This window comes from Mustela lutreola, chromosome X, assembly GCF_030435805.1.
Source record: "Mustela lutreola isolate mMusLut2 chromosome X, mMusLut2.pri, whole genome shotgun sequence".
Taxonomy (NCBI): Eukaryota; Metazoa; Chordata; class Mammalia; order Carnivora; family Mustelidae; genus Mustela; species Mustela lutreola.
Window position 1 is genome coordinate 129,693,200 of NC_081308.1, and position 13,363 is coordinate 129,706,562.

The following is a 13,363-nucleotide window of genomic DNA, read 5'->3' on the forward strand; positions in this document are numbered from 1 at the left end:
TGCCCTTCTCTCTTCTAAGCTCTGTCTTCTGAAATTCCTCAGAACTTCACCAAGGTCTAAAACTCCAAACTATGTTTATTTTCTTCCTTCCTTCCTTCCTTCCTTCCTTCCTTCCTTCCTTCCTTCCATCAATATGTGTGGAGTGCTTTCCAGGAACCAGCTGCAGTATTAAGCCACTTGCAGTTGTTCCACAGATCAATGATGCTTTGCTCTTTTTCTGATTCTTTTTTCTCTTTGTTATATTAACTGTTTTAGCACCCTTGTCTGGTAATTCTACATTTATATCAGTTCTGGGTTTTCTTTAATTAATAGATCATTTCCTCTTCATTATGGAGACATTTTTTTAATATGTTTGATAATTTTGAGTGAATACTACACATTGTGAATTTTACCTTGTTGGATGTTGTATACTTTTTTTTTAAAGTATTTTAAAAATAATATTTTGGGGTCTTGCTCTGGGATGAAGTTAACTTATTTGGAAAGAGTTTGATCCTTTTGAGTCTTGCTTTTCAGATTTTTTCAGTGGGACCAGAACAGTGTTCAGTCTAGGGACAAATTATCCCCCCTACAGTAGCAGGACCCTTCTGAGAGCAACACTGAGGTCAGAGAATTGCCAGACTCATCGCTTTGACCTCAACACTTAGTACAGACCTGATGCACAACAGGTTCTCTGAGAATATGTGTGGGCTAGATGAGTGAATTAAAGAGTACCAGGCAGCAGTGAACATTTGAATGAGCCACAAATTGGAAGTTAGTAGTTCTGGCTTCTTATCTTTGGTGTATGACTAACTTGTTCCTTTTGTCCCTGGTCTTAGCATCTCTGAAGTAATTGTCCTCAGAATTCTTTCAACCAGGGTCCAAGAGACTCCTTGGGCCAGGGCTGGTTTTTCTATAAAAGTCTTGGGTTTGTTCTTCAATTTGTGGATGAGGAGGAAAGAGGTCCAGAAGTATATAATGATTGATGTCAGGCTTTTTACAGAATCACCGTGCCTTACTCTGTTTGAAAGTCTCTTTCCTTGAAGGTCCCACATTCCATCTAGGGTCTAGCCCATTTCTCTTCTCTTTGCCAATTACGTGGTCTGCTATCTTCTTTGTTCAGCCTAGTCCTGCCCTCACACTTGCTCAGATTCCCCTGTGCATTTCTGTGGCAGCTATTGCAAACCTTTTGGTCTGCAAAAGGTTTGGTCTCCAAAGTCTGTACCCTTGGGTCTTCTGAAGATGAAACTTCCTGTCATTTCACTGAGAATGCTGCGGACATGAGTGAGCCCCTTCAGCTCTTTCTTACTGTACCCCTATGCACATCTAAACTGTCAGCTCCCTCTCTCCTGGCCCATGTTCTTGATAAGTCCTCTTTTATTCCTTTGGTACGTGGACTCACCACCCATTTTATCCATCTTTCATGAGTTCCAGCCTTAACTGGAGTTGGTCAAATGCACAGATCCTTTCATTATCTGTTGAATACCTCCTCAGAAACTTTATACTTGCATTATTATCTCATTCCAGTAGAAGAATGACACGAGAAACACAGAAAAACTTTTGCAACCCCACATTCTCTGGTTTCTACTCTATCTCTCCCCTTTCTCTCTCAGTCAAGCTTCTGGAAAGAGTTCGACATATTCATATCTTTTTTCCTCACCTACTACTACTCATTATGAAACCCTGCAAAACATGTCTTTTACCACCACTCATTGAGGCTGCCTTTTTTAAAATAGAAAATTGAAATATAGTTGATATACAATCTTACATTAGTTTTAGGTGTACAGCATAGTGATCCAACTTCTTTGTATGTTATGCTGTACTCACCACAAGTGTAGCTACCATCTGTCATCATGCAAAGCCATTACAACACCATTGACTATATTCCCCACATTGTATCTTTTTAATCCTTGTTAGTTATTAATTCTGTAGCTGAAAGCCTGCATCTCCCACCTGCTTTCACCTATTTGATCTATCTTCCCACCAACAAACAGCAGAATCAAATCTGTAAATACAGAGAACAAACTAATGGCTGCTAGAGAGGAGAAGGACAAGAGGATGCTTTTGATAAGGTCACCAGTTTCCTCCCCTCTTTCAGCTCCTTGGGCCACATGTCACCTTTACAGGTATATTTGTTTAATTTAATTTTATTTTTTTTCAGTGTTCCAAGATTCGTTGTTTATGTACCACACAGAGTGCTCCATGCAATCCGTGCCCTCCTTAATACCCACCACCAGGCTCATGTAACCCCAACCCCCTCTCCTCCAAAATCCTGTTTGTTTCTCAGAGTCCACAGTCTCTCATGCTTCTTATCCACCTCCAAATTCCCCCAATTCATTTTTCCTTTCCTTCTCCTAATGTCCTCCATGTTATTCCTTATGTTCCACAAGTAAGTGAAGCCATATGATAATTGACTCTCTCTGCTTCACTTAGCTCACTCAGCATCATCTCCTCCAGTCCCATCCATGCAGGTCTTGAGAATGTTACCCTCGGCCTCCTTTTCTGCTCTCATTCCCTCTGGGAGCTTTAACTCCCAGCAAACCCTGATGGTGTCTATGAATCCCCTCCATTCAAGAGCCGTGTGAGGGATGGGGCAGTCAGAGTCTGTTGCAGCATGTCTGGAGAGCAACAGTCAAGGCTTGAGACCTGCAAGTCTGTTGCAGCATGTCTGGAGAGAAACAGTCAAGGCTTGAGACCAGGCCAGGGCCTTGGGTATACAAGGCAGTGGATGGACAGATCTTTGACACTTTGGGTGGAAAACTGATTGAGGACAGAGGCTATCTGCATATGATGATTAAAGGATATAAGGGATTATGGTTGACATCTAAGTTCCTGGTTTGGATGACTGTGTAGAGGGCAGCTCTCCTGTATGAGATGGGTAACTTGAAGCCAATTTGTCAGTAAGGGTGTCAAGATTAATTTTAGTTATGTCATATTTGAGGTGTCTGAAAGAAGATGTCTACCAGGCAGTTGGAGATATGAGTAGGCAGCTTGGGAGAGATACCTGGGTTGGGACCTTAATTTGGAACATGATGGTAATAGAAGCCTTAGGACTAGATGAAATATCTTGGAGACAGTGCAGGTGAGAATCACTGGCCTAGCTGTGTGCAGTGCCAGGAGATAGCTGCCTGCCTTTGTTCCCTGGCAAGCATCCTTATGTGTGTGTGTGGGGGGGGGGGGCAGTTTCTGATGAACAGAATTGTGTGTAGCAGGGGAGATGCAGGGTGACCAGATTGAAAGACAGGCCTGTTCCTTGCAGAAAGGTAGCAGGAATAATGGGAGAGGAATCTGTCTCGGTGCTAGAACCTTAGAAAGGCCATAATGTTGCCATGTGCCCCCAGAGCTATCCCTATTGTGGGTTGAGGGCCACAACTATTAGGGATGATTAGTAAGGAAGGAAGAGGTTCAAGTGGTGTTGAGCAGGGCCTGCACTGGATCTCTATCAGTGACAGGCTGCCCAAAGTCTTCTGCCTGCTATTGGGTCTACCCTCCCTGGGTTGACTGGCCGCCTCTGCCCTACTCCATTCTGGGTCCAACCTCCTCACACTAGTGTCTCTGCCATCCATGCAAAGGCCTTGCCCTTTACTGTCCCACCTGTACCCCTGCTATTCATTCACTGAACAGTGCTCCACTGAGGCCAACTCTGATCAGTGTGAATAGTACCAGCTTTGTTTGCATTGCCTGGAACTTTCTGTCTCCATGGCCTGCTACCTCTAGGGTCTAAGCAGGGATTCAGAGATGCTTGTTCTATCCCTCAGGTACCCTCATTAACATCCCAGTGTCGTAGTCCCACAGAGAGTACCAAGCGAGCAGCTCTGAGGCTTCTTGTTATTACCACTCACCACAGAGCATGGTGTGCCTGCCATCACCATGGTGACAGCTTTGGAAGCTGGAGCAGGTAGATGGGGGGATGAGGTGATGGGGAGTGGGGCAGAGTTTTAGCAGTAGGGGCCATAGGCATCCTGAGGGGTGTGCTGATCATTTCTGATCAAATCTGGTGGGGCATGCAGACCAGCCTGAGCAGGGAAGAGCTACTCTGAATCTGTTTTCCCAGCCTGTCTGACCCCATGGCAAGAAACATGGCAGAATGAATGTAATCTCCTGTTTCTTTTCAGGATTTTTCCCTCTCAGGCTGCTCCTTCTTAGTCTGTTTTGTGGACACCCCCTCCTCTGCTCATATCTTAAACTTTGGCGTTCTCCAGAGCGCTGACTTGGTCCCTCAGTCTGTATTTTCTCTCTGTGTAATCCCACCAACTTGTTCTTCAGTGCTTCCCACACCCCATCCATCTTTGATTCGTGTCCTTTCTCCCTCCTGAATAGTTTTCTACACTGTCCACTTGTTTTGGGATCCTTTGGCACCATCTTCTTCAGCCACTTTGCCTCTGATCTTGCTCCCCATATAATCCAGTCTCTACATAGCAGCCAGAGGATCTTTCTGGATTATAATTCTGTTCTAGCCATATTCCTGCTCAGCCCTTCCAAGGCTCCCTATAGCCCCAAAGAGAAAATTCTGACTGGTACACTGCCTATGGAGCCCATGAGAGCTTTCCCTTCTCTCCCCCTCACCACCTGTCCCAACCATGGGCTCCTCTTTGCTCTTCAGCTTGTGTAACATTACTTGGTGGGGGGGGTACTGGGGAGAATTTGAGTAGAGACAAAAGGAAGGAGCCCTAGAGACAGTACCACAGGTTGAAGAAGTCAATGAGAGATGACTCTCACCTGAGGAACATGAGCTCTGAGGTGGTCTCAGATCAGAAGAATCAGAGAGCAGGGGAGAGTAGTGCAGTGGCAGCTGCTTTGGGCCAAGGAGATACATTTCTTCCCATGGGGCAAGAGTTTGGGAGCAGTGGCTGGTTTGGAGGTACTCAACATGTGCCAGATACCTACAAAGCCAGGGTACCAGAAGGTGTCTTGGATATTTTTTCTTTTTTTAAAAAAATAGATTTATTTATTTATGTATTTGAGAGAGAGAGAGAGAGAGAGAGAGAGCACAAGTTGGAGTGGCAGGGAGAGGGAGAGAGAATCTCAAGCAAGCTCCATGCTGAGCATGGAGCCCAAATTGGGGCTCAATGTCAGGACCCCAAGTTCACAACCTGAGCAAAATTAAAAGTCAGATGCTCAACTGACTGTACCACCCAGGTGTATCAACTTAATTTTTTTTTAATCCATTTTATTTTGTTTTAGCTTTGATAGTTCATATGTCAAAAATTTCACTGGAGTGAAAGAGAAATAAGCACATTTTGCAATTTAGTGCTGTTTTCCTTTTAAATCACCTGGCAGAGTGGAGACAGCATCTTCATTTTCTTAGTGTTTAGAGCTGGAACTTAGGCAATGCTGAATCCCCCTGTCCTACATTGCCATAGCAGTACCCAAGAATGCTGGGGTTTTTCAGGTGAGCCCTGGTTCTGTTCTAACTGCTCACTTGCACCTCCTCTGCCTTACATGGTATCCAAGATCCTCTGTGACTTCTTCTTTGCCATCTCTCTGGCAGGTGAGGATACTGGTTGTACATGGAGGATGACAGAAAAATCCAATGGTGTGAAGAGTTCCCCAGCCAAAAACCACAACCACCATGCACCTCTGGCCATCAAGGCCAATGGCAAAGATGACCACAGGACCAGTAGCAGGTGAGTCTGCTGAGGCTGGATCATTTCAGAGATGGCCTGGTAAGCTTCTACTTTCTCCCAGCTCTGCCTCATTATCACAGAGCAAACCATCTTTTGGCTTAAGGATACCCTCTAAAAAGCGACTGTGGGATTTCTAGGTACCTCCCAGGACAGAAAAGTGCTGATAGGAGACAAAGTATGCTCAGAGAAACCCTGGTCATCTCTGCTCCTTCCTCTATAGGCCCCAGTCTGCAGCCGAAGATGACACTTCCTCAGAACTGCAGAGGCTGGCGGAGATAGATGCCCCCCAGCGGGGGAGGGGTGGCTTCCATAGGTGAGTTCCAGTACTGCATTCCTGCTACCTGTTTCTGTCCATGGGGCCTGTCAGAGTGGCTACAATAACTCACCTTCTCTCAATCCCACTGAGCTAGGAACCCTGGGAAGGATTTTTTCTCTTGAGGAGACTCCTGTGAGCAAGCTGGGAGTAATCAGTGAAGTATTGCCTTCAGAGTTGTCTTTCTCACTATTGGGAGAGGGGGGAAGAACTGTTCCCAAAAAAGGGGGTCTAGGTAGAGGATCCTGAGGTCTGCAGCCCGGAGTCATAGACTCCATAGGGAAATCAGGAAGCCTGGGTCAATCTTCCTCCTGGCCTGTCCTCCATTAGCACAACCTTTATCTTGCCTTGGAGAGCACTATCTGTTCACCACAATCAACCGAGATGGCACCTCTGACAGGAAGTCTTCCAAGAGCACGTGCTTGCCCCTTAGGCTTCATTTAGAGTCATACCTGAACTCCAGGCCCCTGGCCTCAGTGCTGGCCCCCATCCCAACTCAGCATGGGGGATATCATAGACTTGCCTGTTTCCAAGGTCCTTTCTCCATCTCTCTCACCAGATAGTGAGCTCTTGAGTCCACATCCTTTCTGAACAGCATGATTCTCCTCTCTGGCTCATGTTTCCTCTCATCTCTAGGATTGTCCGCCTGGTGGGGATCATCAGAGAGTGGGCCAACAAGAATTTCCGTGAGGAGGAACCTCGTCCCGATTCATTCCTTGAGCGTTTCCGTGGGCCTGAGCTCCAGACCGTGACGACACAGCAAGGGGATGGCAAAGGCAACAAGGACAACGAGGACAAGGACACAAAGTATAGCTGTCCAGCTTGTAGGACTATCAGGGCTCTCAAGCGTGAAATTGTAGGGTGTGGTGCGATTTCTTATGCCACTGACAGAGGAAGACTGGGGTCTATACCAAGCCTTGCCATGGCAGGGAAAGGAGTTGCAGGGGAGACATCCGTCCTATGGTTTTAACTCCAGTACACTTCCATTGTCCCTGTTCATAGCCTTTCCAACATCCAGTGGCCAATTACCATGGGAACTCCTGGTAGCTTTTCTTCCACTAGCTGCCCCTCGCCAGATGTCCTCTTGCTGATCATGAAACAAACAACAAAGGCACCTGAATGTGTGCCAGCCCCAGCCTCAGTTCCCGTAGTCAGTAAATGCAGAAGAGAGTGCATTTAGGGAGTGCTGCTGAGAGTATGACCACATCAACCCTAATGTCAGTACAGAGGTGGGCCTTTGAGGAGGCCATACTGGGGGCTGGCTGGCTAGGGAAGGCCTAGGAACAACTGAGCAGGAGGGATTGGGGAGGATGGAGAAGGTGGAGCTGGAGGGTTGTTCTTTGAGGAATGAGTTGGCGACTGGGGATGTCTGGCCAAGCCAACATTCCCCACTTCTGGCCACTGGAGGAAAAGAGCTTTTGCCAAGCTAGGATGTAGCATCTGGGAAAGCAGTTTGGGAGATGGAGGCCAGGGACCTAACAGGGAGGGTGGAGTGGGCAGGATGCATGTGTCACTTACTTTCTTGAAGAGCCTCTCTCTTCCCAGGAGAGATATGGAAACAGGTCCTGAGCCGTTATTACCATCCTATGGAAGCCCTTCCTCTGGCCCTGAGGCCCACTCCACTGAAAAGACTGCCCCTTGCCATGCTATGCCCTCTGGGCAAGGGGCCTCCAGAAGGCATGGGAAACAATGGGTCTATGTGGGATTAAAATAGGAAGGGGGTGAACCTTGCTCATCTGGGCTCTACTCAGATGCCTAGTACCAAGTTGTGGCTCCCTGAAAATGGGCCCCTGAACCAACCCAGTCCTGTATACCCTCTTAGGCATTATTTTTCAAAGGACCCCTGGCCTCTGGGAACTGGGGTGCTGCCACATTGAGGACCCCGTCCCTAAGCCTGGCCTCTGTCTATCTCCTCAGGAAGAAATTTGAACTATTTGTCTTGGATCCAGCTGGAGACTGGTACTACCGCTGGCTATTTGTCATTGCTATGCCTGTCCTCTACAACTGGTGCCTCCTGGTGGCCAGGTGAGCAGGGAGGGATCTGGAAGAGAGTGTTCAAACATCCCAGGGCACAGGCCTTGGGGTTGAGAGTACACCAGTCCCAGTTGTGGATAACAGAGCTCAACCAACCCAGCCTTCTTTCTGGATTCTGGGCTTGCCAATAACATCTCCCTCTGCCCTATTAACCCCCAAATGCCCTCTACTTCCCAACTTAATATGCTACCAAAGCTTCATGTCTACCTTCCCTGGTATCTGTTCCTACTTCTCCATTTACAACAAATTGTCCTGGATAAGGCCACCCTCCTCTCTCCCTGAGACAACTACAATAGCTTTGTCTTCATTTCTTGTAGGCACTCTTGCTCCCTCCAGAAATCCTTCACACTAGCAACTAGTGTGGTTGGTAGAAACTGGAATTTGTTTACATCAGTTCCTCCTCACAAACCCTCCAATGGTCCCCTATTGCTCACAGGATGAAGTTGAAGCCCTCAGAGTGAACTTCATGGCCCTTTGGACTTGGTCTTCTCTTTGGTTCCACCTTCTGGATATACCCCAGCCCCAGCATTCACTACTCTTGGGTCATAGCATGCTGCTTCCTCAAGAGAAAATTCCCTTTCCCCATATTTAGCCTGTGGAGACTCTTCTTGCAGTTTCAGTTCCAAAGCCACTCTCTACAGGTGGCTTTCCTTGACATCATTTCCCACCCCACCCCATCTCCCACTTCAGTTATTCATTCAGCAAGGGTTTGACTGAGCACCCATTGGATGCCAGGTTCTGTGCTAAGTGTGGGGGATAATGTCGTGAATAAGACACATAAGGTCTCTGCTATCTTGGAACTTTCAAGCTAGTGGGAGACACTGGTAGTAAACATGAATAAAACAGAAGCCCGAGGGACTTGAGGCAGGAAGCTACTATAGAAAGGACAGTCAGTGTAGACCCCTCTGAGGAGGTGACACTTTAGCTGAGACCTTAATGGTGAGAGGGAATCAGTTATTTAGATGTCTGAGGCTGGTGAAAGGAACGTTCTGAGGAGGGGGAACAAATGCTAAGACCCTGTCTCAGGATGGCCTAGTGTGCCCGGAGGACTTCAAGTGAACATCAGGCAGGCACAGGACTATTCTGTAGGTTTGTGAACCAGGGGAGGGGCCTGGAGTTTTATCTGAAATGTGACCAAGTAGTCAGAATTAACCGCTCTTCCGTTTGACTAGTAACTCATTGGGTCATCATCCGGGGTTCTATTTTCTATTCTACTCTCCTCTTTAGGTCCTTATCCATTCAATCACCAAGACTTGTCAATTTCTCTTAAAACTTCTGAAGTCTCCAAACTCTTCATTCCCACTGCCTCTAGGTTAACCTTAGGTACTATCTTCTCTATCACCTGGACTGGCCAGTTGTCTATGTTGGGTTCTCAATAGGTATTGGTTACAGAAATGTGCATGGAGACTATTTAGCTGTGTATTATATTTCATACTTTCAGTGTCTCATTTTTCATTCAACTCATACCTGTCAAATTCTGGTGCTCTGGGCTAGGGCATAAGGCATGCAGTAATGACTAAGAGGTGGTCTCTGTCTTTTTGGAACTCATGGTCTAGTGAATGAGAGATAAGTGATGGTCAGTGTAGAAGTCTATTTAAGGATGTCTATGTAATAATAAGGATTGGAGTAGAAGTTGCTTTTCAATAAGTTTCTTCATGATATTAAACTGATGGCGACTGGTCAGTGTCCCTGGTAGCCATCCCAAGCCCTTTGCTCAGTGGGCACTCAGTTTGAGGCCTCCAGAGGGCCTTGGCCAACTTTGAATATAAAGTCCATTCCTGTCTTCCTGCAGAGCCTGCTTCAGTGACCTACAGAAAGGCTACTATCTAGTGTGGCTGGTGCTGGACTACTTCTCAGATGTAGTGTATATCACCGACCTCTTCATTCGATTGCGCACAGGTATGTGAGCAACTGGGTTGCATACACAGGAGCATGACCCATAGGTCCAAAGTCCCGAGTCCACATTTTTAAGAAGCCTTCTTGACACAGTGTTGGACTTAACTGCCTAGCTGGGACCTGGGTTGGTGTCTGCTCCTCTTTGAACCTCACAGTCACCATGTGCTTAGTGAGGTTCAGACCTGGGGGTAATCTTTTGAGGTCCTTCAGGCCAGCTCTGCTAGTGAGTTTCCTATACCTCTCCTTGAGAAGCAGGGTTCAGTGCACAGTTTGCCCCTTGCTGAGCATTAGCCTATTGGGAGGGATAGAACTGAAGGCAGAGCTGATATACTGGTTTGCATCTCTACTAGGTTTTTTGGAGCAGGGGCTGCTGGTCAAAGATCCTAAGAAGTTGCGGGACAACTATATTCACACCCTGCAGTTCAAGCTGGATGTGGCTTCTATCATTCCCACAGACCTGATCTATTTTGCTGTGGGCATCCACAGCCCTGAGCTGCGTTTTAACCGCCTGCTACACTTTGCCCGCATGTTTGAATTCTTTGACCGCACTGAGACACGCACCAGCTACCCCAACATCTTCCGAATCAGCAACCTGGTCCTCTACATCTTGGTCATCATCCACTGGAATGCCTGCATTTACTATGCCATTTCCAAGTCCATTGGCTTTGGGGTTGACACCTGGGTTTATCCCAACATCACTGACCCTGAGTATGGCTACCTGGCTAGGGAATACATCTACTGCCTTTACTGGTCTACCCTGACACTGACCACCATTGGGGAGACACCACCCCCTGTAAAGGATGAGGAGTACTTATTTGTCATCTTTGACTTCCTGATTGGTGTCCTCATCTTTGCCACTATTGTGGGAAATGTGGGCTCCATGATCTCCAACATGAATGCCACCCGGGCTGAATTTCAGGCCAAGATTGATGCTGTCAAACATTACATGCAGTTCCGAAAGGTCAGCAAGGAGATGGAAGCCAAGGTCATTAAGTGGTTTGACTACCTGTGGACTAATAAGAAGAGTGTGGACGAGCGGGAAGTTCTCAAGAACTTGCCAGCCAAGCTGAGGGCTGAGATAGCCATCAATGTCCATCTGTCCACACTCAAAAAAGTACGCATCTTCCAGGATTGTGAGGCTGGTCTGCTGGTGGAGCTGGTATTGAAACTCCGTCCTCAAGTCTTCAGCCCTGGAGATTACATTTGCCGCAAGGGGGATATTGGCAAGGAGATGTACATAATCAAGGAAGGCAAATTGGCAGTAGTGGCAGATGATGGTGTTACTCAATATGCCTTGCTCTCAGCTGGGAGTTGCTTTGGAGAGATCAGTATCCTTAACATCAAAGGCAGCAAAATGGGCAATCGACGCACAGCCAACATCCGTAGCCTTGGTTATTCAGATCTCTTTTGCTTGTCAAAGGATGACCTTATGGAAGCTGTGACTGAATACCCTGATGCCAAGAAGGTCTTGGAGGAGAGGGGCCGGGAGATCCTGATGAAGGAGGGGCTTCTGGATGAGAATGAGGTGGCAGCCAGCATGGAAGTAGATGTGCAGGAGAAGCTAGAGCAGCTGGAGACCAACATGGAGACCTTGTATACTCGCTTTGGCCGCCTGCTGGCTGAGTACACAGGAGCCCAGCAGAAACTCAAGCAGCGCATTACGGTTCTGGAAACCAAGATGAAGCAGAACAATGAAGAGGATTACCTGTCAGATGGGATGAACAGCCCTGAGCCAGCTGCTGCTGATGAGCCATAAGAGCTTGGGCTCAACTGCCTTCCCAGCCTTGGCCTTGACTGCAGGAACTAGAAGAGCTGTGCTGGTATCCATATTTGTATGCATTACCCTCTTGAATTCTCCTTGAAGCCTCTCTGTACCAGGCTTTTGGCTCAATCATCTAGGAGTCCTCCTCCAGTTAACCAAGCTTATGCACAGTGCAGACCATTTTGGCTCAGCTTCCAGGAGCTTTAACCTGTCCAAGTCTGAGGAAAGAAGAGAGGAGCAGCTGAACTCTGCTGCATTCTTGGGGCTGGAAGCCTGGGCAATGATCTTCTCTGAAGAAGTCCTTCTGCAGGACACTGTGCACTTTACTGCGGATCTGCCCTCTTTCCAGGCTCTTTTGCATATAGATGCTTCCCACTTGCTTCTGGTCCTTGTTTTTCTCATATGTGTTTGGAATACCCCCATTTTCCTGCACATGTATGCAGTTCACAAAATGACTGCAGACAGTTAGCATAGATGCTGTGTCTATCTCCCAGGACAAGGGAAGGAAGGTGGCAGGTAGGAGTGTGTTCACTCAGGGCTGCCTCTCCATCAGGCACTCCAAGTCCTGCTCTGTTCATCCACCTGAATGTTGCCAGCCAGGAGTGAGGTCTCTGTAGCCGTTTGGGCTAGAGACATCATAATTCTTTTCGTTCCTGGTCCATTCCAGGGCAAGGAGTGAGGAGCAAGGAAATGCCAACTAGAGAAGGAGGAGGGTAGGGGCTCTAGCCATCACTCTTCTGTACAAAGCATTACTGAAGAAGTCCTGAGGCCACCCTTCTATACAGATCATTACTGAAGAAGTCCTGAGGCTGGCTGTATGTACTAGACTCTTCAAGTTCAGATCTTTAGTAGCGGTACCTGCAAGTTAATAAATTCATTTGAGCTAGTTGTGGTTATTGCTCGGTTCTGCTATTCACATTCTTTCCATTTCTCCCCTCTTTTTTCCTCTCATCCAGGACTCAACCTGCCTGGAACACTCTCTGTTGTCTTCTGCTGCCTAAGCTCCACTGGTCCTTCAGGATTCAGCTCAGGCATCACTTTCTTGGAGAAGGTTCCCAATTAGGCAGTCAGTCGCCCCCTCTCTAGACTCCCACAGCACTTGCAAGTCTATGTCCTGGCTCTTATCATGCTGTGTGGTTGGTTTTGACAGAACTGGTTTCCCCTCCAGACTGTGGGCTCTTTGAGGGCAGGCCCAGGACCGTCTCCCCCTCACTGCTTTGACTGTAGCCTCAGGGACATCCCTGGCCCAGAGGAAGCTTTCAGAAAATGATTACTCAATGGGGGCAATGAGCAAACACACCGAACTCCTATTTCCATTTGCCGGTAGCTGGGTCTTGACAGAAACACTAGCTACATCTGGGGATTTGCAGAGGATCTTCTGGAGGAGCAGATACTTGAGTGGGTACCACTAGATAATTAGGAACCCAAAGAACAAATGTTAATTAGTGGGCAAGAAGCTCTAGGTGCAGACTCAGATGCTCTTGTGCCTACCTCTTACCTCTATCTACCTACCAACCTATCTGTCTATTTATCATCTATCTCTCTATGTCTCTATCTATTAATCATGGTAGAATACACATCAAATTTACCATATTAACTATTTTAAGTGTACAGTTTTGTAGTGTTAGGTACATTCACATTGTTGTGAAACAAATTTCCAGAATATTTTGATCTTCCCAAACTGAAACTCTGTGCCCATCAAACAACAGCTCTCCATTTTTCCCTCCCTGCTAGCACCTGGCAGCCACCATTCTA

General features: G+C 47.2%; 1 protein-coding gene across 1 annotated transcript; it reads left to right on the plus strand.

The window, feature by feature from the left end:
* Positions 1 to 5,493: 5,493 nt before the first annotated feature.
* CNGA2 (cyclic nucleotide gated channel subunit alpha 2) lies at positions 5,494 to 11,602 on the plus strand. Its single transcript, XM_059158092.1, has 6 exons — positions 5,494 to 5,603; positions 5,824 to 5,916; positions 6,553 to 6,723; positions 7,834 to 7,941; positions 9,743 to 9,849; positions 10,197 to 11,602. Exons 1-6 carry the CDS (start codon positions 5,494 to 5,496, stop codon positions 11,600 to 11,602), a joined length of 1,995 nt encoding a protein of 664 aa, XP_059014075.1.
* Positions 11,603 to 13,363: the final 1,761 nt, after the last annotated feature.